Genomic DNA, 24633 nt, shown 5'->3' with positions numbered 1-24633 from the left:
AGATTTCCGGTCCTGTAGATACAGAAACACTGCCTATTGCAACCATACAGCGGCCGTAGTCACCTTGCGCCTGCTTTAAAATCATAGTTTGCGAGGATTTGGAGTTCCCGACAAGGTCATTTGAGCGGTAGCGGAAGGTGCAGGTTTTTGTCCGCGAAATTACCAACATCAAGACAATGTTACTTGGTGAGAAAGATTAATGGGTACTGATAAACATGCGTAACTTATTGATCAACATTTTCTTTATGGTGGCATTTTCTCTTTAGTGGCCACCTGTCTAGAGTGGCCATATTGCTCAGTCCCTTGAGTGGCCGCTGTAGACAGGTTTGACTACTATTTTCCTAGCCAACAGATTTGTCTTTGAGACTAGTTTCTGACTCTGACCAAAGAAAGAGCCACACTAAGTCATATACAGAGTTAAGTCCCAGTGGTTTGCTTTATTATTATTCCCCTTTTCCACCCAAGAGGACTGCCGAGGTGAGGGGGCCGCACTTCTCCTGCCACCAGGAAACGGGCAAGAAGTTTTCTTCATCCACCCATGCATGGGCTGTGCTTGCAGTCCCTTATGTAACATGCCCAGAGGAATTGGCCGACAAGCGTGTTTTACTTGCATTCCAGGACATGTTGTGGCCTTAGGAAAATGGGCAGCAAGTGGCTGCTTGAAGTTGAACAAATGTGATGACAAAGTGCGTTCAAACGTTATGTGTTTGTTGGCCAACTGGTACCAAGACCAACAGAGTATCGTACTCGACAATAAAAGGGAAAATTTTTAGCTGGCACAAATGAGGTTAACATGGTAACCATAGTAGACAGTGTACTAGACACATTTTGCTGGATAACTGATTCAGCTTTTATATATGCTATTACCAAGGGCAGCCACTGGCAACCAGTGTCACAAGGTGCATTTTTTTTTGTCTTTTCACTCATTCTCATATTTCCTATCAACTACATTATAAACACACTGATCTTAGACATGCAGGTCTTTTTCACTGACGTAGTAGTGAGGCAAAAGAATGGACAGCAAGAGAGTTGCAAGAACAGAGGTGGTTCTGAATGAAAGTACTGCAAGTTACTACCATTTGTGATCTAAAAATGGGTATTTTATCACTAGAATTGGTGATGGTAGACCTAAATGCGGGGTTCTCTCGAATAGAAAAGGCATGCCAATTGGTACAATCACCAAATCATGCAACCAATTCTTGGCAACACCTATGGGTCGGAGCCCCAAAACTTTTTTGCCGCCGTGAGAGAATCTGCTTTTTCCCACCTCGGCAGGGCAGTCCCATGGGCCATTATGCACCATTGCATGAAAACTACGTATGACTGTACATCCACCCCTTGGGCCAGCTGACAAAATATATCGTGAAAACATTTCTCGCCAGTATAGAAAGCACAAATTCTCTTGACATAACAGTAAGTGGGGCCCTGAGCCACTTCTGTGAGAAAAAAAAAGGGGTTTTAACTACAAAACAATTATATCGTTCACAATATAGTGATTCTTCACAAGAATGTGCTACCACAAAATCACAGATGGAGAAACGTGCTCCTTACAGTTTCTATTTCAAAGTACTGAAAATCCTAATTTTGTCCCTTCCCACCTTTAGCAATGCCCCCTCATGTGTACATCTACTAGCAGATAAAGGCACGATCGAATTAACAGTGCAAGGAACTGGCAAACACACAACACATAGGAAATTAGGAAAAGAGATAAACTTCATCTGACGACAACAACTTGATGCAAACAATATCTTGGTTAATTTTGGTTCAGCAAATGTCTTCATCCACCAATTATGACTTATAGAAGTTCTTAAAGCTAACAGCACAAAGCCTGGCAGTCTGAAACTTCCCTTTTGGTTCATGTCTTTTATTGGATTTCTGTGTTGTAAATCCCAGAAGTGTAAAGGCCAAAGGCATGGTGGTCTGACAGCAGACACAGATTAATAATGCTACATCATTAAGTCACGCTTCCCATCTACGATTACCCCGCCCCGCGGCTTTACAACGAGCGACCGCAGCAGATCATCAGAGTCTCTTGTACGCCATGGTCTTTGCACCATAAAACCCGAGAACTTTGTCTACAATAAGAAAGAGAGAGATCATCTCTGTCTATAACCACAGAAACTTCCCAGGGAGACAACAGATGACTCTGTCTTTCAAATCAAGATTCTGGTCTTGGGTAAAGTACAAAGTGACCAAAGTAGTGCAGACAATGAGACGAACAAGAGGTGTTCGGATAAATCTGCTTGCCACGCCAAGTGACAGAAAGAAAAAATCAGCATATGTAACATTACAAATGGACAAGGAAGAAATGCTGCACAACCAGTGGATACAATTTACATTACCTTACATTTCTAACACAGTTGTAAAGACTGTCACATCATTTCTGGGCCAGGCGAAAGTGTTTGTAACGACACAAGGAAACAAAAAGGAAAACTATGTCAGAACAATAACAACACAACAGAGATCAGCAATACTGGAAGATTTTTCATGGAACAGTGTTTTTTAGGGTCTGTACATGGGTACAGTAATGTGGCATCTTGGTTGTTGGTAGAGTTGTGGTTCAGGTGGCCACAGGAAGCAAGTGTAAAGCCGGGAAGTCCAGTAGTTGTTGTTATCATTATAATTGTGCCTGAGCAGAATGGGACAAGTTGCAGTAGCAATCATCTCCAAGGTCACCAAGTTAGCTCAATGCTCTCTTGCCTCCGGAAACCATTACCTGATGAAAAGTACAAACGAACAGAAAAACACAACGTTACAAGGAGTCAGAGATACAGTAGAGTGGACTCATTCCTCAGCTAACCTACATCCATCGCACTGCAGTTATTAGTATATATGAACTATGCGACTCCAGATGTCTTACTGATGGATGAAAGATTTTAGTTAGCGGAGGAACGAGTCCACTCTACTATATAACATTACAAAGAATCAGAGATGGCAGAATTCACTCGTTCACACACCTTCTATAAACACACACAAGCTCAGTAGTGGCCCAAAATACGCCTTCTTATGATTCCCGCGAATATTGCTTTTGCTGGTGGTGTGCTTCTTCTTATACTTTCAAAACCAATCAGACCTTAGAACTGCTGGTGACATCAGAATATTGGCTGTTCCATCAAATATAAACAACTACAGGTTTGCAGTGGCAAAACATGTATTGGTAATTACAGGTGATTAACGGTTTGTGATATCAACACCTATATAGGTTTTGTAAAAAGCAAATTACTGGCAGTAATACATCCTGCATTTCTTGAAATATTTGCCTTCCTAGTATTACTAAGTGACCTCCCAAATGCCTGAAGCTCCAGTTGATAGGACAAAGTTTTTTGCCTATAGGGATTTACATGGTTCAGGACCTTAATGTTTGGTGGTTCCATGGCTAAAATCCACAGCAGGGTGCACAAGCAATGTACAAGAATTGAGTATGTTTATGTTCAGCTTAAAATGAGCTAAAGTTTGCCCGCTTCTTCTCCAATAAAAGTCACTTTTCCACGACCCCAGTGGAAGTCATCATACTACGCAAAAGTTTCAAAATAAAGCATCTCAAAACTGAACAATTCTAGTATGACCCATGCTTCCGAAACTCTGAGTCGTGCAGGTAAAAGTTGTCTGGCGCAGGTAATTTCAAATGTTAGCTGCAACAGTGCAGGTATGCAGGAAAAAGTATTCCGAGCCCTGCTAATACATTTCACCAGTTTCCACTGACGTGCAAAGAAGAATTTCCACAGCTCTTTAAGTACTGTGTCGCGCTTGGAGCTGTGTACCTGAAGAAATTTTAGGTACCGGTACAGGGGTTTAGATACAGATCCGGACCTTTACCTGTACCCAAGCAAGTTTGATCAGTTATCCGTTAAGGTTCCGGGTCGGAGTTCAAATCTGACCGGAGTTGACGGAAGGGTGGTGTAATATGCCGGAAGTGCGCTGTTGTCTCCCTAGCTTTTGCTCCCTATTGCTTGGTGATCGTTGTAGCTGAGCATAGATTTGTTGTATTTCCTGAAAAGCCCGTGGGTTGTATTATTTTTGTGCCAGGAGTAGTTGGTCGGCCAGCAAAACTATTCTTGTATTAGTCCGCTGCAACGGTGATACGTTTTTTTCACCTGATGACCCAAATAGCAGCGTTTTTCATGCGATTTCGAAGAAATTACGTCATCGGAGATTGCAAACAAGTTATCACATGGATTTTTTAAATTTCAATTTTACAAAAAAATGAAGACTTTAGCTTCTCTACCACGTAGGCCTTTATCCTGGGAAAATTCGTTTTTTCCAAGCAGCTTCGATAAAAAAAAGTGTTAATAAACGATGGTTTTCGGGTCCAAAATTAAAATTTTACTATATATTATACCCAAAATAAAGAGGCAACAGACGATACCAATAGGTTTGTCGGAAAGAGGCATTAAACGTCTTTCCACCATATTGATTAAGTTTCGCGGAACTGTAGCCCTTCGGCCTGAGGCTGTCCGCCAACCTACAAAATCGTAAAAGAAACTCCGGTCCGAGACCTTATAGCAAACTGTCTTTTTTAGTGAGAAATTGTCATATTTGTATGCGGATTTAAATATTTCAACCTCAAAACAAAGTTTGCTTAATTTTCAACAGCACGGTGATCACAATTGTCATCCTTGGTTTGGAATTTACTTATCTTTAGTCTTAAAAAGTGGTGTTCAACAGTGATTTATTTAGTTATTTATTAGGATTCTCCATATACGATGACAATGGAGGGTATGACGAAACAGGTGTCAAAGGTCACCTCTTCAAAGCCGCCATACACACGTTTGCACATGTTTACACACGGCAGGGTTATACCAGGGTGGCATACCCTTTCGCTGGCTAATTACAAGACGGGGATGCGCCAGGTCTCCTGTCCGGGTGATTTGAAGTGAATCACCAACTCCAGACAGAAGGGTTTGCTCCATCTCACACCGCACCATCGCACGTGTGGGGGTTCTTTAACGTGCATGGGGTGTGACTCTCCCCATACACGGGACCTCCATTTAACGTCCTATCCGAGGGATGGCCCTAGCCGAAGCTAGGTACTCATTTTCACCTGAGTATAGTGAGGAAAGCAGTGTAAAGTGCCTTTCCCAAGGGCACAAGATCCGTGACACGCAGACGGATTTGAACCCGCGACCTCTCGGTCAAGAGGCACAAATGCCGCCGCTGCGCCACGCGACTTCACTTTGTTTAGGTACAGGTACACAGATGTTTAGGTCCTGACCTGTACCTAAACTATTTTATAGGTACGGTACAGGTCCGGGTATTTAGGTACACAGCCCTAGTCGCCCTACTTTGTTCCTGAATTACTAGAGTCCACAGGGGTTGTGGATAGATGCGGTGTTCTACTAGCTCAGAAGACCTGGGAGGTTGTTCTATACGTACCTCCAGAGCGGGAGCACGGTTTACTTCTCTGAGTTTAGCTTGTAGGCAATGGCCAATTCAGTATCAATAGCTTTCAAAATGGTGACCTGGAAGACAGAAACAAGGTTCCTTCTCTTTAGCAATAAAAGAAACAAACAGATTGCTAGGTTGTGTTACAGTTAAAAAACATTAAAAAATACACCAAATAAGCAATACCCAGGAAACATGGATAGTACAGATACAGTAATAAAACCTGAAAAAATGAACCCCCTGACAAACTGTTCTCTCTTCTACAGTTCTTTCATATGAAGATATTTCATAAGTTTGAATCTGGACTGGAAGCAGGATGTGATCAGTAAATTCCCATTTACAGAGCGGTTTGCTTATTTTACCTGTTCTTTTTTGCCATACTGTAATATAATTTAAAATAACGCAACAGTTTGTTTCATGTCTTACAGCTATAACAACATCTATGAGACGTAGGTGAAAGACTGTAGAACAGGACTCACCATAAGATCCTCGCCTTTATCAAAACGCTCCGCGATTTCAGTACCCACGTCACTTTCGGGCACTTTTAAATCTTCACGTACTTCTCCGCCTTCATCCATTAGCGCCATGTGCCCATCATCGATATTAGTCAGCTAGAAAGACAGACAGGTCAAGGGTCACATTAAACATTTCAAGATAAAGTTCTTTAAGTTAAATAGATACCACATTATTCAAATTCTCATCGTCCTCAGTTTACTTTTCCTGTCTTTTCCAGTTTACTTTTTCTACTTGCACCAAGAGGGGTGATCAATAAATTCCGACATTGCAAACTTTGATATTTTTATCTGCAATCTGAATTTTCTTCCCCTTGTAAGACAACACTGACTTAATTTTGTGGATGTATTGACATCCCCTGGAGACCCCAAAACTGATGGGCGGGGGGTGTTTAAAAAAAAAGGAAAAATCCAGCAAAAATAAAAAGTGCTGCATGAAATTCTGATATGACGTGGCCACGGTGTGGCCTAAACTGAAGGCATTTGAGCCCTGGTTGTGTGAAGATGGGCGCCTCACCTGATAATCTTTGCGGGTGACATGTGGAACATTCATGTTGTGGGTGGAAGGGCATACATCCTCATACTTCTTCCCAGAGAAGATGTCGATTCCTACTAAGTGAACCTAAAACAGACAAGATTACTGGATTAATACTATAAATGCATAAATGTTCGCGGTGGTATCATGTTCGCAGTTTTTGCGGTGGCCACTTTGACGCGAACTTAAAACCACCACAAACATTTTCCCATTACTTTACTATAGTCTATTGCGCTACCGTGAACTCAAAACAACTGCGAACACCCCATTTCCCCGCTACCACGAAAATAAATACCCATAAACTTAAATGCATTTACAGTAATCTCTAAGCAGAGATTCCGTAATGGTTGTGAAGTTTTATTTACGTTTGCCTTCCTTCACCTCTGTCACAAAATGCACCAGGGCAGGGCTATCCTGCCAAAATCGATGCCCCTCACTGTGTAGCATAAATTTATTGTTTGATAAATCGTTTTCATTGTATGGGATGACATCCATCCGCCACACTGAGGACAGTGTTCAGTGAGCCACTTGACCCCAGCTATCGTCACTGTTGGTCCCTCTCAATGGCAGATGTCATTTCCATATAGAATACAACACGGTGTATTCCGTATCGCCCAAGGTGTCAGCCCTCACGCGGGTCGGATCGCCCGACGACCGAAGGCCAATCTGACCCTCGGGAGGGCTGAGACCGAGGGTGATGCGGAATACACCATGTTGTATTGTATTTATGTCATACCCACCTGAGAATAGCCATGTTTTGAGGCGAAATGCGCCAGAAGTTGAACAAATTGGTGCCCCCGAACAATAAGTGTTGCAACAGCAATGTTCCAACGTCCGAATCAGGTATTCGAATTGCCAACTGTGCCGTATTCCGCCCGCTCGAAACAGTTCGATTTATTTGAATGGAGCCTGTGTGATATGCCTTTCGAACCTGTGCGATACGGAAACGTACGGCCCGGTCCGGAACACCCGTATCGAACGTTTTCGCGTCACAGGTATGACATAAATACCAAATATCACAACAAGCCAGCCATGGCTTTTTGAGTACCACTGTTCACACACACAAAAATAAGCACAACACAACCATGCCAGAAGACAACTTCTTTGGAAATACAGCACTTCACAAAACACAGGGGGTTGCTACCTTGGCGTGACCGTGCTTCCCAGTCTTGGACGTGCTCATTTCCACGATTTTGCAGGGATGGCCTTTCAGCATCACGAAGCCATTCTTACGCAGAGCGGAGCACTGCTGTGGGTAGGTCTGCGAAGCACCAGACCCAGCGGATTCGAATTCATCGTCTGCCATTGTTGTTCTGGGTCAGCTGTTGGAAGAAGGGGGAAAAAAAGATGCTGTCAAAGCACTCTCAAATCTCACCTCAGGGTTGGACAAAGTTTTCTAAAATTCACTTGTCCTATCGGGCAAGTACATAAAAACTTGACTTGCCCTAACCAACTTGTCACTTGGCCGAAATTTTAAAAACAATTTTCTATGTATTTTCACTTCCAGCAATCGAATTCTTTTATCATTGGCACTAATTTTCTGTGTTGACCAATGCTCGATTCCATGATTGCAAAGAGTAAAAAGTACATCAAAATCTCACTCATAGAAAGAATCTTAAGGTAGGTTCACACATGCTTATATGTATATTCAAGTCCGTATAGAAGTGTTAACCTCTACCAGGCTCCTCAGGTCATCAAAATAATAATAAAAACTGGTCTGATATAGCCAGATGACATGCCAGCGTAAGCTGGTTGCAAACCACACTCACTGGGCAGCTAACTAATCTGGGATGTTATGTCACACGGGGGTCGAAATACTTTTTTTTTTGCTACATGCAAAATTGCAAGTTGGCAAACATTTTACGTGCAATTTGAAAAAAAAAAAACATGCAAAATACAACTAGTCTATACTGCAATGATCTAGCCAGCATCCATAATTCCGTCCTTTGGCGGAATGTTGCTGCTCAGGATGGATAAGAATTTTTCCTATCCTGTCACTTTTGACGGACAGAAATTGGCACATAAAAATATAGACAACTTGAAATTTTGAAAAGACATCCACATAATCAGAATGTAAGTTTGCAGCAAAACCGAATTTGATTATTTATAACACCTACTGACGACCGGTGACGATCCCCATTAGCCAAACAAAGGCACCGCGGCCGTGTGAGATGTTGGGAAAATCGGCATCAGTACCCCCCTCCCCACTACGTTTGCGTCTTGTTGCATCATGCTGACGTTTTCGCTGTTGTTTTTCCACGGTTCACTGTCAGTTTTTGCCCCAAAGATGCTTGAAAAATCCGAAATACACATGTACCTGAATAGTTATCAGGCCCTCTGTAATCTTTTAAACATTGCTTAAGTTTCAAGCCGAGTTACAGCCACTCTGTTCCCGCCAAAAATGCTAAACAGCTGAAGAGAGGTAATACATTCCACCAATAAGAACGCCGGTCCACATGTGTTAGGGAAAATCGACCAATGACGTGCAAGTCTCGCGATACGCGCGATGTGTACTGAATGTGAATTTGCAAGATCTTAATGGAAATGCAAAATAATGGCGTCGATGGCAACGAGGATCGGTAGCTTGAAGCTGAATCGGCGAATTTTGATTACATCTAGTGAAGCTACTGGAGAAACAAGGCAAAAACCGGCAAAAGCAAGGAAGGAAAAAGAAGACGTCCATATGTCGTTCTGTCTTAGAGTAGGGTGTCTAATTCCTCAGTATTTTACTATAGGCCAGGTATTTTCAAAATGCAAGATTGCAAGTTCAGAATATTTTTACGTGCAAATCTCAAAACTTACGCGCAAATTGCAAGTTTAGTATGTGTATTTCGAGCCCTGTCACAATATGTGTCGATCTTTTGTCCAATTTTATATTTTTCCAGCAACCCGTGGAGCCAGGTAGAGGCTAGAACCTCTATACGGACCTCAAACGGACTCTGTACGCACGTCACCACGTGTGAACCCAGCTTTACTTGCCCGATCGAACAAGTAGGGTAGGACATGCATAGGGGTGGGTACCGGTACAGAAAATTCAGGTCCAGGTCCGGTTCAGGTCCAGAGGATCAGGTCCAGGTCCGGACCTGAACCAGATTCAGTATGACTAATACCAATGGTCCATTTCACTACAAAGAAATCTGTTTGGTGGAGTATTAGACATAACACTGGCGTTTTAAAATACTACAACGCTAACTGCACCTGTACGATTGACTGTAAACATTGGTAGAAATTACTATAAACTCTACTCTACTTCACTCTTGTCATTTTCTTCCAACTGCAAGCGCCAAAACGTATGAATGCCTTATAAAATAATATGTTAATTTTCTAATCGGTCCAACATCCGGTCTACCTAATTTTTTCAGGTCCGGTTTTTCTGGACCGGTCCAATAAGAAAAACCGGTTTTGTACCGGTACGCTGTACCGATACCCAGCCCTAGACATGCACTTTCACTTGCCCGGGACAATCGCGCTAGTAGACTTCAATCCTGCACCTACTGAACTTCTCATGTGTCAACACTTAGACACTGCTCATATCTTGATTCACGAATATTGGATTCACCCAGGTAGCAGATTAATCCCATGGAGAAGTCTTTTTTTTCTTCTCATAATGTGACAGCACAGAAGAAGTGGACTGCTCATTCTTTGACTTAAGTTGGTTGACTTGAAGAGTTAGACAAGCCCATTAGTCCAACTCCCCAGGAAAGTGAAAGAACCAAAAGTGAAAGTACCAGCGTGCAAAATACCCACTTGCAACCACTTTTTGCTTTGTGCAACTTACTTCTATACTCAGGTTGCACAGGGTGCAACTTAGACTTTGAGCCTCAGAACTCGATTTTGTCGTCAATTTATTTGATTTTTAGTTTGAAACAAACATGCTTGTTATAAGTACATGATAAAAGGTTATGTATTGTACCTTGTTTTTCCAGAAATTAGCAAATTGTAGGTGGTGCAACTTGAAATTCAGTTGTGCAACCTAGTTTTTGCTCCAGGTTCCACAGTGTGCAACCTGGCTCAGAAAAGTATTTTGTACACTGTGTACCGAGCGAGAAAGTGCACGTCCTATAGGACTTGCCCGATAGGGTCAGTGCAATTTTTCCACATGTGCATTTTTTTAATCAAAGGTAGATATTGGTCCACTTACCAGAGACTAGTTTGTGCATGTTGGCAGACATTTGCAAAGACAACAAAAAATAGTTTTGTACGAAATATGGCCTTCTGCTTTAAGAAAATGCAATTTCATATCACACAGCTATCAGTATGATTTTAGTCCGTACCCAACTACAAAATAAAGTATGAGTCATCATCACCTTCATGGAAGAAAAGCCATTGCACAAAGCTTATGTTGCAACATGTCTGTCTCTAGATATTGTATTCATCAGCACCAGCATTAAGACATAGCCAAATATAAGGGAAACGCCCTGTTATATTTTATGCCTGTCCATCACATATTTCCCTTCAGTTTCACGTTTAAGCTCGAGTTACACTACAGTGGGACATTTTGAGCTCTACCACAGAACTGACAAAGCTTGCAGTTCAATTTCTTAACAAACAATGCTAATGAAGATAGGGACACTCAGATCATTTCAGTTTTACTCTTTAGCATCATAATCATACGACAATTTTTGCAGTGCATACATATAGTGAGTTGATGGCAATGGTACAGAAACCCAATAAAATTGAAAATCAATATGTTATAGCAGCCAACTTGGATAGGGAAGAATGCTTATGTTGAAGATGCACCACTAGAAATAGTAGAATGCCAGTTAAAAGAAGTGCCATATTTAAATAATTATCCCTGAGGACATCCAAATTCAATCTATCGGTTCTCACTTCAAAAGAAAACATTGCTTAAGCCTATAAGAATAAAGCTTGTACCTCGTTTTCATAATCTAACATTTTGACACTGAAGAATAAGGAAAATGAATTAGTGCAGACTGCATGAGTCAACAGCACCCACGGTAAAAAAGTTGAACTGTTCATCTTGGGGCCTAAACCGACTATTTACCGCCGTCCTGAAGAAATCAATGTAACATTTTTTGACATTCTTCTTTTCTTTTTAGACCATGAACCAACTTCAAGTGTGTCATAGTTATGGTAGCCATGTCCATTGAGGCACGTATTGGGTGTTTCACCTTCTCTTGGAAAAAATAACTTCCTCATAGTACATACGAAAAGAAAATAGTAAACACTGATACCTATACCACTGCTTTTCTCTCAGAGGAAGAAAAAGAGAACAGAATGTCAAAACTCTTCCTACGAGTAAAATAATTTGCTTTTGTTGGGAAATACAACATCATAATGATATGCAGAACAAGTTTGTGTTACCATGACCCATGGTTGACCAGAACTCTGAAATAGCCTTAGAATATTCAAAGTTTTGAATGGAATAGAGATGTTTTCTTTTAGACACTGTGGTTATAGAATATGCTAAAAATTTGACATACGATAGCAAATCTTGGTAGTGTCAAAGGTCAACCCAGCAGATTGAAACCTGGATGCACATGCCACATAACAGCCGGATATCATAGTCTTGGTTCTCAAACAAAAAGATACATAGATCCCACAGACACAATGCCTTGTACACGTCTGAAAAATTAAGGCGAGGCTTAGAATACAAGTTCATGGCGAGTCAGTTCGCGGAGAAGGTGTGTGGTCACACCCTGGCCGCCCCAGCGAGGCCCCCCAACTGTTCCCCACAATCCGGTTCACCAGCACACCGGCGAGACTAACACCCTCAACTTTCTCATCCCACGTCCGTACGTCCAACAAGCCCCTAAATATCACGCTTCCCAGATTATCGCATGTCTGACACCAATCGTGCGAAGTTGTTGCCCAAAACGGGGAGTTTGCGGCAAGCAGAAGGCGGGAAAACCGTGCTATGGGAGCCATGCCTGGCCAGGGGTGAACCAACATGGCCGCTGGCTCTACAATGAAACAGCGATCACCGAAAGTTGAAAAACTTTCCCCCAAGACGTTTAAAACCTACAAAATTCCACAAATATCACCTTATGGTAACTACGAACTAGTCAGCGGAAAGCGGGGTAAAACATCGTAAGGGATAACGGGCTAAACACGTCAAAATATGCTAAGAAAGAGAGAGCTGCTTACATGTGACTTGGCTGGCGCAAGTAAGAGGCTCGGAGAGCGCCTGCGCGCTGACTCATGGCCACCAATGTGCTTTAGAGGGGGTATCGAGAATTGCTCCCGCCATGAGGCATTGCATCACAGGAAACGATGATGAGGCAATCCTGGAGCGACACCTAGCGACCACACAGACCACACTCACTGCGAATACAAATTACACGTGTACACGGTAACGATCGAACAAACTTCCTCTTTGACAATCTCTCTCTTTGACACATTGCATAATACAGGTCAGTGAAGCAATTCTTGAGCAACATATAGCGACTTCACCAAATATTTGCCAAACTGTTGCACAATTTCCGAAAATAGTTTCATCAGGTTGGTAGAATATACATAGGATACAGGAGAATTCTTTTTACACAACCAGCAGGTACTTACATGTTTACGTTTCAATGTCTCTCACTCAGACACCGTCTTCAGCGCTTCTCACTGGAGTTCTGCTTCTCACCGCTATATGTAGCCGATGTAGGTTGCACAATTGTTGGTAATCGAATAGACTTCCTCTTTTTCAATCTCTCTCATCAACACATTTAGACTAAAAGCATTACACAATAGGACTGGCCGATGGAGCAATCCTGGCCATGGAGAGACACCAAACAACCACACTACACTATCTGAAAATAATAATAAAGTAGTAAGATCTAGTTACACTGGCTCATGTCAGGAATACTAATGAGGCAAATGTTGGTAAAGAACAAAAACAAAAAAAAAACAAAAAAACAAACTTCAACCTCTCTCATCAACTTTGCAACCTTCTCTCATCCACAAATGTTAATAGAATTCTCCCCCCCCCCCCCGGTCACATGCACAAACAAAATCTGAAGAGAAAAGTTTACCTGTCATAGCTGCTGCACTTTTCGTTCTTTTCGGCCATGCTATGGCTTATCAATGAACTGTCAAGGATAATCTTTTATTCAATAAATCTGAAGTGATTGCTGATCAATATTCATCATTTGTCTTCGACAGGTTTGGACAGTAGAGGACGATTGAAGTTCAGTTATGAAATTTTCACATAAATAATTGTCATAACTAGTTTTGCTACAAGTAACAGAAGGTATTCGTGACACAGACTCGGGGGTGGGTGGAGATGCGAAACCGGTTCTGAAAACTGTTCATGCGTTCAAATGGCAGTCCATAAATGGAACATTGATGTTTCTACTAAGCCTCTACCACTACCAGACGCATTATGACGCTGAAAGAATAGCCTGGCATCGGAATGCCTGGATAGACGTTGAATAGGGTGCACATTTCGCTAGTGATCTACTACCTCCGGCAATTAATTTATCCCAATTAGGCCAACATTTACTACTATTCTTTGAACACTAGATGCAGGCTTTTTCTTTTACTATGCCCATGCTGCGAATATCTATGACCCGCTAAGTTTGTACGTTATGGCAAGTGACGATCTGAGTTAAGCGTATGGCTGACAGAAACGCACACACACACACACACACACACACACACACACACACACACACACACACACACACACACACACACACACAGACCAGGTGTCATCAAAAATGACTCAACAGTGACATTAATATGAGATGACTCACTATCCGGGCACACCCATTATAAATGGTAACTCCACTGTCTGAGTCAATGAAAACTGAACAAAAGTAAAACGTGCAGCTGCCAAGAGCCTCCTAGCGACGCTCTCTAGAACTTGGATCAAATCCAAAGAAATACCGCGCGAGATTTCAGGTAATTGGCAGTTGGTGGCGGACCGCGTATCATTCCTGAACGGAGAGTTTTGGGGTCATATTTTGGGTCAGGGCAAATTGTAGATGTCGCACATAATATCCATCCTTTCTACCCTACGTATATACTAGTATGTTCGGGTTCATTGTGCTAATGATGTACGGTGCCACTGAGAATGCAGAGACGGCGCGAGTAAGCTCAAAATAGAAAGCATCCCTGACAACAGGTGTTATGTTTCCTCGTAGACTGAAAGAATGAATTAAGTCCTTTATTGCAGCTTTATGCATATAAGTTCGACAGAATGGATGTTTGCATGTTCCTGTTTTAAAAGGTAATGACCTAATATCCTGGTCTTATTTGACGCCATCATATGTATGTACATGTTTTCAGAGATGACACAACACTTGCATATTTTTTTTAAAAGATTGAATCACGTGAAAACATAGGAGATTTTTCGAAAAAATACTTCGAAAATTTCTCAGGACGAACATTATTTGAAACTTTTATGAACATGTGCAGACTTGCCCAGGTATGCAATTACGATTGTATTTTGATGTTTAATAATCTTCCTCTTTCCTCTGGAAAGATGGAAGGATGCCTACTACTTGTTGTTACAGCATTAGTTCGCGTCCTGTTCATAGATGGCTCTTTCGAACGAAACATGAAGCTAAACTTCAACGACGGTAGTAATTTTGTTTCTCAAAGTCTTGACATGTTTCTCATGTTTCTGTGTGTGAATCGCATCCACTCTACAATGCATTGTGGGCCTTCCCACGCGTCAGCTGCAAACTTTCAGACCAACGAGGAAAACGCGCGAAAATAACTCATTTCAAACGGACCAATGGGCGCGCGCGATGTGTTAACTAGGTTGCGCTGGACCAATGGGAGGCTCTCTCCCGTGGTGCCCCTGGGCCGGCGGCGCAGCGTGCAGCTCAGCCATCACAGCGAGGAGAACAAAGCGCGAGGAAGAACAGCGTGGAAGAGTCGTGACACCACCGAGCGAGGCACCGCCGATACACCGGCCACACCACCGCAGAACAACATGACGGACGCCGAAGAGAAGCCCGAGGTCAACCAGGAGCCGAAGAAGGAGAAAACCGTTCTCGGTAAAGACGGTATTTTAGTGTCTGAAATCCGGTTCGAAAGGGTCGGTAGGTCGTGGCATGCGACATGGTCTCCCACTTCCGCTTCGCCAACCCCCTCGTTTTGGCCTTGGACTTGCAGTCTGGCTAGGGGCAATCTTCCCCGCTCATTGTTTTTCTGTCTTCCCCTACAGCCACAGGAGTGCGAGGAACGGTCAAATGGTTCAACGTTAGGAACGGCTATGGCTTCATCAATAGGTGAGCTCCAAAGGGCCGGGTAGAAAAAAAGTTATGGCGACTGGAGTACAGGCTAGAATAAAAAAATAACCAAACAACACGCCACGCCACGAGGCTGTTGCCTCCATTGTTTTCTTAGCTGACGAACGTATGTGTTACCATGTTACGGTCTCAATATTCTGTTATTTTGGATGGAACGAATAGAATATTATACTCCCAATTCCTATCGTTTTAGAAAGAATTTCTAAATTTATTATATTTGAATAACATGGGTGTATATATTTTAATGGATACGAAATCTTCTATTTCATGTACAATAGTAATAATTTGACGAAACCCTTTAACTAAAATTTGACGAATCTGACTTTCTGAGAAAGAAAACGCTAGATGTACTGCGTTTGCCATTCGTAACTCTTGCCAGATCCAAACCCGAACTTGAAACTTGATCTACTTCCACGACTAGCTTGGCAACACACACGAAATCGTTGAAACAGTTGGTGTAATTTTCCTAAATCGTTTTCGAGAACAATAGCTGTATTTGTGATTACTTTTCCTGTAAGATAAACCTTAGTTCTTTTACTAAAAACGCAAGAGGAAAACGGAAAGGTCCCAGAGACCCAGACATTGGGGCTTGACCTTTGTGACCTTTTGTCTGACTCCATGGTAATGTATGAAGTGTTATTTTGCTGTTGACAATAGTTTGTCTTTTTTCTTCACTTTCCAGGGATGACACCAAGGAAGATGTATTTGTCCACCAGGTATTTGATTTGCTCTGATGAAACACTTAACAAAAACTAACAGTGTTGCAAAGTCCATTGCAAGCAGTCTTACCACTAACTTGTAGACATTATGATGTAGATTTTCACAATGTGTGTATTGTTCAGAGAAGCAAAGTATGTATTCACAGGCAAGTTTGCAGACAACTATATATTGGCGAATCAAAAGACACAAATACATGACAAATACAGACAATGAAAACGAGGAAAGATTGTAAATGTATGCTTTCCACGATAGTTTTTTTTACGCAAAAAGAGAACAAAGCCCATGTTAGAAAGGTAAAACATTAGGTACTTTAGATGTCACATGGCATTTTTTTATGTAAAATACACATATCTAAAATACATGAAGCATACACCCATGTCTTTTGAAGAAGATGGTACGTCCACAGAACAATTGTACTCTTTTCCGGCTGCAATGATCATAGCAAATGATTTGGGATTTTATACAACACAGAAACATCCACACAGAAATGACTTACACTTTACACAAAATACATTACACAAAGTACATTTCATCACATTGCTGTCTGACTTCTGTGTATCCAGAACAAGTGATTATAAGAATAAGTGAGAAAATACTTACAGCTACCAAAAAGCTTTGAAAGACTACAAGTCATGCTGTAGTGCTGTTCAGTCTTGCAATGGGGTGAATTTTTTTTTGAGGGAGCATATAGCTCTAAAAAAAGATTTACCAAGCTGTTGACAGTGTTGTGGCTAATTTTGTTAGCATAATGAGAAGAAAACGAGAATGCTGCTGCTGTGTTCGCCTCACTGCTAAGGTTTGTTTCAAGACTAGGAGAAAGAAGCATCTGAATCACTACAAGTATAAAATATCCCGTGTTGGTGAAAATGAATAATAGTATTAACAAACTACTGAAATCTAAACTGTTGTGGTACAAACGCTATGTTGCTACCACAAGTCTCTCATACTTGTAGTTTCTTACGGTATCAGTTTGTGAATGAAGTCAGTGGTGCCTTCCCTATTAGCAGTTTCTTTTCTGCTGTGTTTCTGCATCAGCCTCATGATGAAGCAAAACATGATACTATTTCAGCAAGTAGAGTTTGTAGACATCCGTATTTCAAATTGTTGAAGAAAATCACAAATATGGAATCCGTACTGTACACGTTCAGTGAAAATTGTGCATCTCAGACTCAAAGGACGAAGCGCAAACTAGAGTACCTTGTGACTCAAACTCAAACAATCCTTCTGGCGATGCATCTGAGTCACCGATATGATTATGACTTGTAAGTTATGAGCATTTTTAAACTATGATGTAACACATTTGAAGCAGAGACATCTTTCAGAACAAGCTGACAGTTAGTCTTGTGATACCAGTTGATGAGGATAAACAGATAGAGCCAAATTTGGTATTTACAGCAATCTGTGGCCGTTTCCTGTTCTAGTCATAAAAGAAAGCATATTCTACGGACCTGATCTGTAGTAACCAGTTATTTTGTTCCTAATATCTATTTTCTACACTAAAATATTACCATCCTCTGTACTGTAGTGTAGTAAGATCTTGAATTTAGTTTTTCAGTGTCTCCATTGGGTTTTCCAAGCATATCATATTTCCTGTTCATGTTTCTAGTATTACTGTTGAAAAATCCACTAGAAAGCTTACATGTAAAACTGGTATATTTTGCAAAGTTAAGAATAACAAATTGTATGTGGAGGAACTGTACTATATTTGTACAAACATATATATATATATATATATATATATATATATATACCTTTGTGTTGGGTTTCTGCATGTCATAAAGGTGCAGAATGTGCATGTTGAATGAAGTAGTGCACCCAAATATTTTCTTAGGTTTATGTATGGAAAAATATAGAGTATACTACTATACATTATATTTTTGAGATCTAAGTGTTAATAAAATAAAAAATGTCTGTAATGTTACTTGTTTAAGAATTTGATAGCTTGTAACTGAGTTTTGTTGTTAGTTTTCTTTTTACATTCTACTTAAATTTAAGCGGTGCACCCACAAATATTTTGGTGCACCCATTTTTTTAAGCTGGGTGCACCAGTGCACCTAATCCCAAAAATGAATTTCGAGCTCTGATATATATATATATATATATACCTTTGTGTTGGGTTTCTGCATGTCATAAAGGTGCAGAATGTGCATGTTGAATGAAGTAGTGCTTCTCTGTACTTGTAAAGAATGTAGGCACAGTGTAAAGATGAAGGTTAAAACTGGAGATGTTTGAAGTTCATGATCATGGCCAGAAATCCTGTTGGCCGTGTTGAGTGGAAGGGCCTGAAGGAGGCTTTCCAGTTGCACCCTTCTGTGTGCTATGACCTTTCACCCTGCACACTCCAAATATGGTGTTGAGGAGGTGGCACATGGGAAACAAAGGGCCATGATGTTCCGTCGTCATGTTTTGGAAAGCACAAAGGCTGGGCAAAGTGCAAAATTGTAGACACACATGGCAGAATATTGTAGAAGCAAGAAAATTAATGTAAAAAGGTTTTCAAGCATTTTTGTTGGTTTGCTAACCACATACTGAAGGGGTCAGGCATAGAAATTACCGCGAGAGTCAACATGTATCTGTAGGTTTGCAAAAGCCTGGAGAAAAGTGAACCGAGGACTTTATATGCTGTTGTGTTGCATTGAGAGAGAAACATGCAGAGAATTCAACTTCCGTGTTACGGAACTGCCATTGGAAGGAAGGTTCTATTTTGTGATTTTCATGTCATTTGCTGGCTTTCCTTCCTTGCACAGTTGCACATGTAAAATTATCTTGGGAATTTTTCTTTTTTTTTTGGTGAAGGTTTACATGGCATGACCTGTCAACACGATTTACAATGCATCATAAGTATGATTAAATGAGTTTCATAGTTACAAGATTAAAACTGCCCTTTGAGCTGATATATGTATGGAAATACAGGTTAAAATGGTCAGTGTCTTTGTGCCCAAAATGCCCTACTTTTGTAAGAAATTGTCCGCTAGCCTATTGTTGACCAACAGGAAAATGATTAATTGGCATGGCAGACCGCAGTGTCAAATAAAAAAATCTGCACCCTTCAAATGAAAGTCAAGATTTTAGAGTAAAAATTTGAAATTGTGAAAAAGTGAGCAAAACAGCCCATGTGATCAACAGACTTGTATGAAATGTGAGACTCAAGTCAAAGATCTAGAAAATACCATGTGGAAGGCACACAGATGTCTTGTCCTACATTACAATGTGCAACATTTCCCCCGTCTTTACCATTACCAATTCGTAGGCCGATAGCCTTTACAGTTCCAGAGTAGTTGTACATTTTAAACTTGGCAGTTGAAGGTTTTCCAGGAGAGCTAACTCTTCTGGGACTTTTCAGGAGTAGCTACAATTTCTCAAAACCAACCGAAACTTTTGGCATCTTCAACTGAACGTACGAAAAATCCTACAATTGAAATGTGCTACAAGAACAGTTCCTGCCTACTCCGTAACTACTTAGCTTACTGAGCATTAGCTTACTGAGCAATGGCTCTTGGGAGGAGTTCTCGAGCTACAGAACGCTGAACCATCATTGTCCTTCACTCACAGTTTGGGAAAGATCACCAATAAGAATAGAGATATTCATGGGTTACGGATAGCTGGAAGAAAGCTCTAAACGTATGCTTCACTGTGTTTAATGACACATCGATGTAGTATTGTGGCCCATGTGATAAGATGTTGTTGATTCACAGTTCTTGTGATAAAGACATCCACAAGGTTGAGATAACAAATCACTTGTGTGCAGCTGTTAGGTCAGAAATAACCCGTAAATCTCAATGTCTTGTGACCATTTTCCACACGTAAAACCTCTTGATACGTTTTAAACACTGGACCTGTGTCGCGTATAGAAGTGCATCATCAGAAACGAGGTTGTATTATTAACTTGTGAAAAGAAAAGGATTTGGAGTGAGTGCATCTCTGTACCAAGTTTTACAAAGCAAATGCTTGTACTGATGCTCGGTATGCAGTTGGACATGCAGACGTCTTAGGAACTAACTCCAAGTGCCTTGTTTGCTGATATTAGTCACAGCATGGAAATGTCATAAACTATTACACATAAGAACTCAAATTGTCCAAATGTGTGACATGTAAGAATAATTGTAGCTTATGAAAGACCAGCTAGCTGCAATAGTCTTTGGAGTGCAATCTGCAGCTTGCCACGTTCAAATCTTGTGAGTTATGTGACTTTTAGTACCTGCGGTACAGATTAGCGTTAGCTGTATGTGAGACAATGGAAGAGTCAGCATGGTTTTAGCAGCCTTCCCGAGAGCCAGCTGCGTAAGAAAACACCTGTTACACGGTTGCCGTGGTGATTGACAGGTCCGACGCCCCTCGTCTCTTGCCCTCTGCTCTTAGTGCTCAGTTGAGCTCGCATCTGCTCTGTATGAAATTGGACGTTGTGACAGTATTAATCCATGTAGTGTCGGGAGATGTCTTGTAGCTGTACTTTTGAGGCGATAGGGGTTACTTGTCAGATGAACCTTTGTCGGATCTGCATGTTGCTTGTTAGAGGATACGAGACATGCTATCTCCATGAAGATGCAATGCTGCAAATGCACAGGTTTATTTGACAATAGACAGTGCGCGACCATACCAGTTAATAGGCCAGAATACCTGTAGTACTAGGTGTAATGTAGCCGACTGGATGTCCTGTTCTGTTGGTGTCGCTTTCGGCACCCATCAGACGTTTGAAAGTAACATGTCCGATAACGCATGGTTTTTACAGAAACTGTTTTGCATTCATGTATGTTGTTTCCATGACGACGATACTACGGCTTTTCGCGAGCAGCCAGTCACCTGTCCAGGCGCCAACGACAAACTGCACGAGGCGAGCGCGGGCGCGCCTTTGTGATTGGCGTGGAATATGTAGAGGCATGCACAGCTGCTGAGACAGTCGGAGCAGGCGCAGAAAGTTTGTCGATTTAGGACGCGTAAGATGTTGCGGATAGCTGGAAAGGGTCGGTGACCCCAATATCCCCGCTCGGAGTCGTTATTACCAGGTAGAGGACCCTGCCCATGGCACCTGAGGCTCTGCACACGGGCTGAGCTTTAATGGGCAAAATGTCAAATAGACCATGGGAATGTGGAGAGCATGGGCTCTGCCACAAATTGCTTCCATGGTGTGGAGTGAATACCAACGAGGTTCACCCATACTTACCTTGTATGGCCAGGGCTGTCCCTGTATCCAGGTCGGGCTATGGAATATGTTAGGGCAGTGTGGCCAATGGTGTTTGTCGGTGCAGGTTTAGCGTTAATCGCTGTGTGGAGTTTCGCGCCGTCCAGCGCCCCCGGTTCTGTACGACTGGTTTGCGTCCTTCGCTTTCATTGGTTAATTATCAGGTAAAGCAGTCTGTGAACTGACTCCTGCCCGTCAATTTGCCCTCGATTAATTTCTTCCTGAGGGACAGTCCGATGTCATGGCTGTACTGCGTGGAGAGGGCGCGGGAACCACGCATAGATTTATGAGCACGGGCGGTCATGTGACCGTCCTGCGTGATGGTTTGTCCGCGGCATCGCTGAATCAGATTCGACTGATGTTCGTCGGCGGGAAATGCGTTTTGGTAGCGAGCTATCTTTCGCACGTGATTTGCAACTTTCTATACCAAAGCGCGCGGCACATAGATGTTCCGAATTCTCGTTCCTTTGAATTCAGCTCAGAAACGGAGGTGTGCCTGCTCTGCCGATATTGCAATAAAATCCCCCTCCACACTCTGTGCAGCTTCAGTCCATGTAAATGTTTACCCTTTTCAAACATCAAGGTCTCCAAAAGCACTTTATGTGGCAGGCTTGAGCGAGGCCCATTTGCCTGAGACATGATATGATAGAGGGATTTCCCTTTCGCAGAGAGAAAATGGTGTCAGTAGTTTTCCTTTGCAGTGGCCCCGTTTGGATGCCCTCTGCCATTTAATATCTTGATGGCGTGGCCGCGGTGGGATGAGGCTGCTGGGTTGTAAATCATCCCCGAGCCGACTGCGGCGCCCAGTTCTAATGGGCAGAGCAGGGGCAGCTCTCCCTCCCCTTATCTACCCTACTGCAGAAAAATGATAAAGTAATTACTCCAGCAATCTATTTATGTTTCCACGAAAAGTTTCACGGATTCCCTCAGCAGAAGTTTCAAGGAGACGAGTTTGCTGGAGGAATTCCCGTAGAGCACCCCGCTGTAGTAGTTATACCGACAGTGATGGTACAGCTTCCCTGAGAGTTGACCTGGGCAGCCCCGTGGGCCCCCTGGGAAATGCATGCAGGAAATTAGAAAGGAGGTTTTATGGGGGAAGCGGCAGTAACCTTTATATTCGGGGCAGAAGGCTTTCCTTCCAGTGCCGCATTATCAATGGGGTCTTAAACTTAGCGCACCGCGCGTCACAGGCGCAAGGCATGGGGATCGGCGAAACGGCCGGCTACAGCGGGGAAAGTTTAAATTGATGTATAATTTTTGGGGTTTCTTGCATTTTTCGATAATTTGTGGGAGTTGGGCGCACTTTGGAGCACGCATCGCGCGGACCACGTGGTCGATGATCGGATTATTTACATTAAACACGTGGAGGGCTGTATCGGCGCGCCGACATCTGTAATGCATCACGTGGTCAGGTTGTTGAATGGTAACCACGCAACCGGGGCCCCTGGGTGGAGCCGGCACGACAAATATGGAAATGGGGCTTAAGATGTCAAGGCGCCCATTCGCCTGTCGCCGCGCGGGAAAACGGGCACGATTTCGAACCGTAAGGAGACAGAACAAGCAAATTTTGGAGTGTTGCAATTGTGTTGAAAATCTCTTTCCTGGGCCCCTGTTATGGCCTTCAGCAGAGTGTATTGCACAGGTACTATTGCCCATTATAGCATCATTTCATGCAGGCTGCCTAATGCATTCATCCCGCCGTAGCTCGGGGTCAATATGCTGGCATTGATTCGGGCTCGGCTGCAGCATCCATAATTCATCTCACATCTGAGGCAGGGGTATCTTCTGATTTGGGCATCGTCTGGAAAATTACTCTCCCCAACTCTGAGACTGTTTGTTGTCGATACATGAAGAGACTGGGGAGATCTGTTGGAGGATAAGAGCAATGTTGGAAGATGACTGAAGCCTTGTGTGTTGACGTTATGTCTGTTATGTATGCGTGGTGATTTGGGCAGCATTAAACGTGGTCCGGCCATCAATCACCAGAGGAGGCTGGCCTCACCTTTCCCTGACACACACTCCATCATACCAGACACGGATCTCTTTAATAGCCAGGGAAAATAGCGCAGGATCCAGGCAATGGGTATTCAGGAGGGAAGATAACTGGGGCGATGCTGGGGAAGGGGGATGGGAGAGAGACGCGGGGGAAGGGCCGCGCTAGCCGTTGCGACGTTGGCGAGCGTCGGATTCCGCCGTCCTCCACGTGGCTACGAGTTGCACACGTGCTCGGCGAGCGAACGCGCGCATTAATCCTCTAGGTGGTGCTAATGATGTAGTGGTGATTTAATTAATCATGATGCCTGGCTGCTAGCGGGAAATGGGCCGTTTGTATCTCCGTCCATGCAGACGGATTGTTTTATAGCCTTCCTCGCTCCATAGATTCTCCAGATACCAGCCTGTCAATACGTCCCTTATGTCCCTCAGCCATACATACATCACTGCCTTTGGACCAGATAATGGACCGTCGAAACATCTGATTAGTTAGGTGTTTTCTTCTTCTCCGCGTCGCAACCAATCTTAGCTGTTGCCGACCTAGGCAACTTGCAGAAATCTGGGAATTGAAGATTTGAAGTTTTTTTCTTTGAGCGTAAAGCGAAATTGATGCTCTGGTTGGGTAATGCACAGTTGTGCGGAAGTCTCTTTGAACAGAATCGTAGAAAACTTTATTTGAGATCGCTGTGAGAGGTTGACGGAGCAGCGTGACAGTTGATTGGCATCAGTATTTGCTGCCACACCCCGTATAATCTCCGCCAAGCTGGGGGCGGCTCGGTGGCATTAGGCCCATCTTGTACACGCCACTGGTGCGATTAGATGCATCAGAATCATGTCGCCTGCCATTTATCTACTGACGGGTTTATCGGGAGGGTAGCGAGGCGAACGGGATGTGGCGCAACCAATAGCGCGCCTTCAGGGACGTGCTGAGAAGGCGATGCGATCTTTGGACGTTGGGTGGCATCCGGAAAACTGTGGCAGTGATTAGCCATCGCATTTCATGGTCCTCAGTTAGAATGAAATTCAGGGCGACGCATTACACCTGCACGTAGGCCGCGGTTGTAGTGCGGATCACAGGGTTTTTACGGCTATACTTTTGTAGTA

At 42.8% G+C, this 24633-nt stretch overlaps 2 protein-coding genes across 5 annotated transcripts in view; one reads left to right on the top strand and one right to left on the bottom strand.

The window, feature by feature from the left end:
- Positions 1 to 410: 410 nt before the first annotated feature.
- On the bottom strand, positions 411 to 12983 carry LOC118430031 (eukaryotic translation initiation factor 5A-1-like). Of its 3 annotated transcripts, XM_035840732.1 has the most exons (7): positions 12960 to 12983; positions 12538 to 12714; positions 7574 to 7751; positions 6412 to 6516; positions 5862 to 5993; positions 5374 to 5459; positions 411 to 2716 (listed from the first exon to the last, which is right to left on the bottom strand). In XM_035840732.1, the coding sequence occupies exons 3-6, from the start codon at positions 7733 to 7735 to the stop codon at positions 5394 to 5396; spliced, it is 465 nt and encodes a 154-aa protein (XP_035696625.1). In that variant the 5' UTR covers positions 7736 to 7751; positions 12538 to 12714; positions 12960 to 12983; the 3' UTR covers positions 411 to 2716; positions 5374 to 5393. The 3 variants fall into 3 exon arrangements, with proteins under 3 accessions (XP_035696625.1, XP_035696627.1, XP_035696626.1); XM_035840734.1 differs by lacking the exon at positions 12538 to 12714 and having other exon boundaries at positions 12960 to 12981; XM_035840733.1 differs by lacking the exon at positions 12960 to 12983 and having other exon boundaries at positions 12435 to 12558.
- Positions 12984 to 15103: 2120 nt separating this feature from the next.
- LOC118430413 (Y-box factor homolog) overlaps positions 15104 to 24633 on the top strand; it is a 28446-nt gene continuing 18916 nt past the window's right edge. For both annotated transcript variants that reach the window (XM_035841272.1, XM_035841271.1), the window contains exons 1-3: positions 15104 to 15383; positions 15554 to 15617; positions 16321 to 16354. In XM_035841272.1, coding sequence (XP_035697165.1) covers positions 15119 to 15383; positions 15554 to 15617; positions 16321 to 16354 — 363 coding nt within the window. In that variant the 5' untranslated portion in view covers positions 15104 to 15118. The remainder of the gene's footprint in view (positions 15384 to 15553; positions 15618 to 16320; positions 16355 to 24633) is intronic.

The sequence above is a fragment of the Branchiostoma floridae genome, chromosome 14 (assembly GCF_000003815.2).
Source record: "Branchiostoma floridae strain S238N-H82 chromosome 14, Bfl_VNyyK, whole genome shotgun sequence".
Taxonomy (NCBI): Eukaryota; Metazoa; Chordata; class Leptocardii; order Amphioxiformes; family Branchiostomatidae; genus Branchiostoma; species Branchiostoma floridae.
The sequence above is the reverse complement of the archived record's forward strand: the minus strand, read 5'-3'. Positions and strand labels throughout refer to the sequence as shown.

What these genes read in the sequence shown, in the direction of transcription:
- LOC118430031 (XM_035840732.1), bottom strand. Translation starts at nt 7,735, where the DNA reads ATGGCAGACGATGAATTCGAATCCGCTGGGTCTGGTGCTTCGCAGACC. An exon ending in TCACCCGCAAAGATTATCAG is followed by an intron (nt 5,994 to 6,411) that starts GTGAGGCGCCCA and finishes CTGTCTTTCTAG; the next exon opens with CTGACTAATATCGATGATGG. An exon ending in ATAAAGGCGAGGATCTTATG is followed by an intron (nt 5,460 to 5,861) that starts GTGAGTCCTGTT and finishes TCTGTCTTCCAG; the next exon opens with GTCACCATTTTGAAAGCTAT.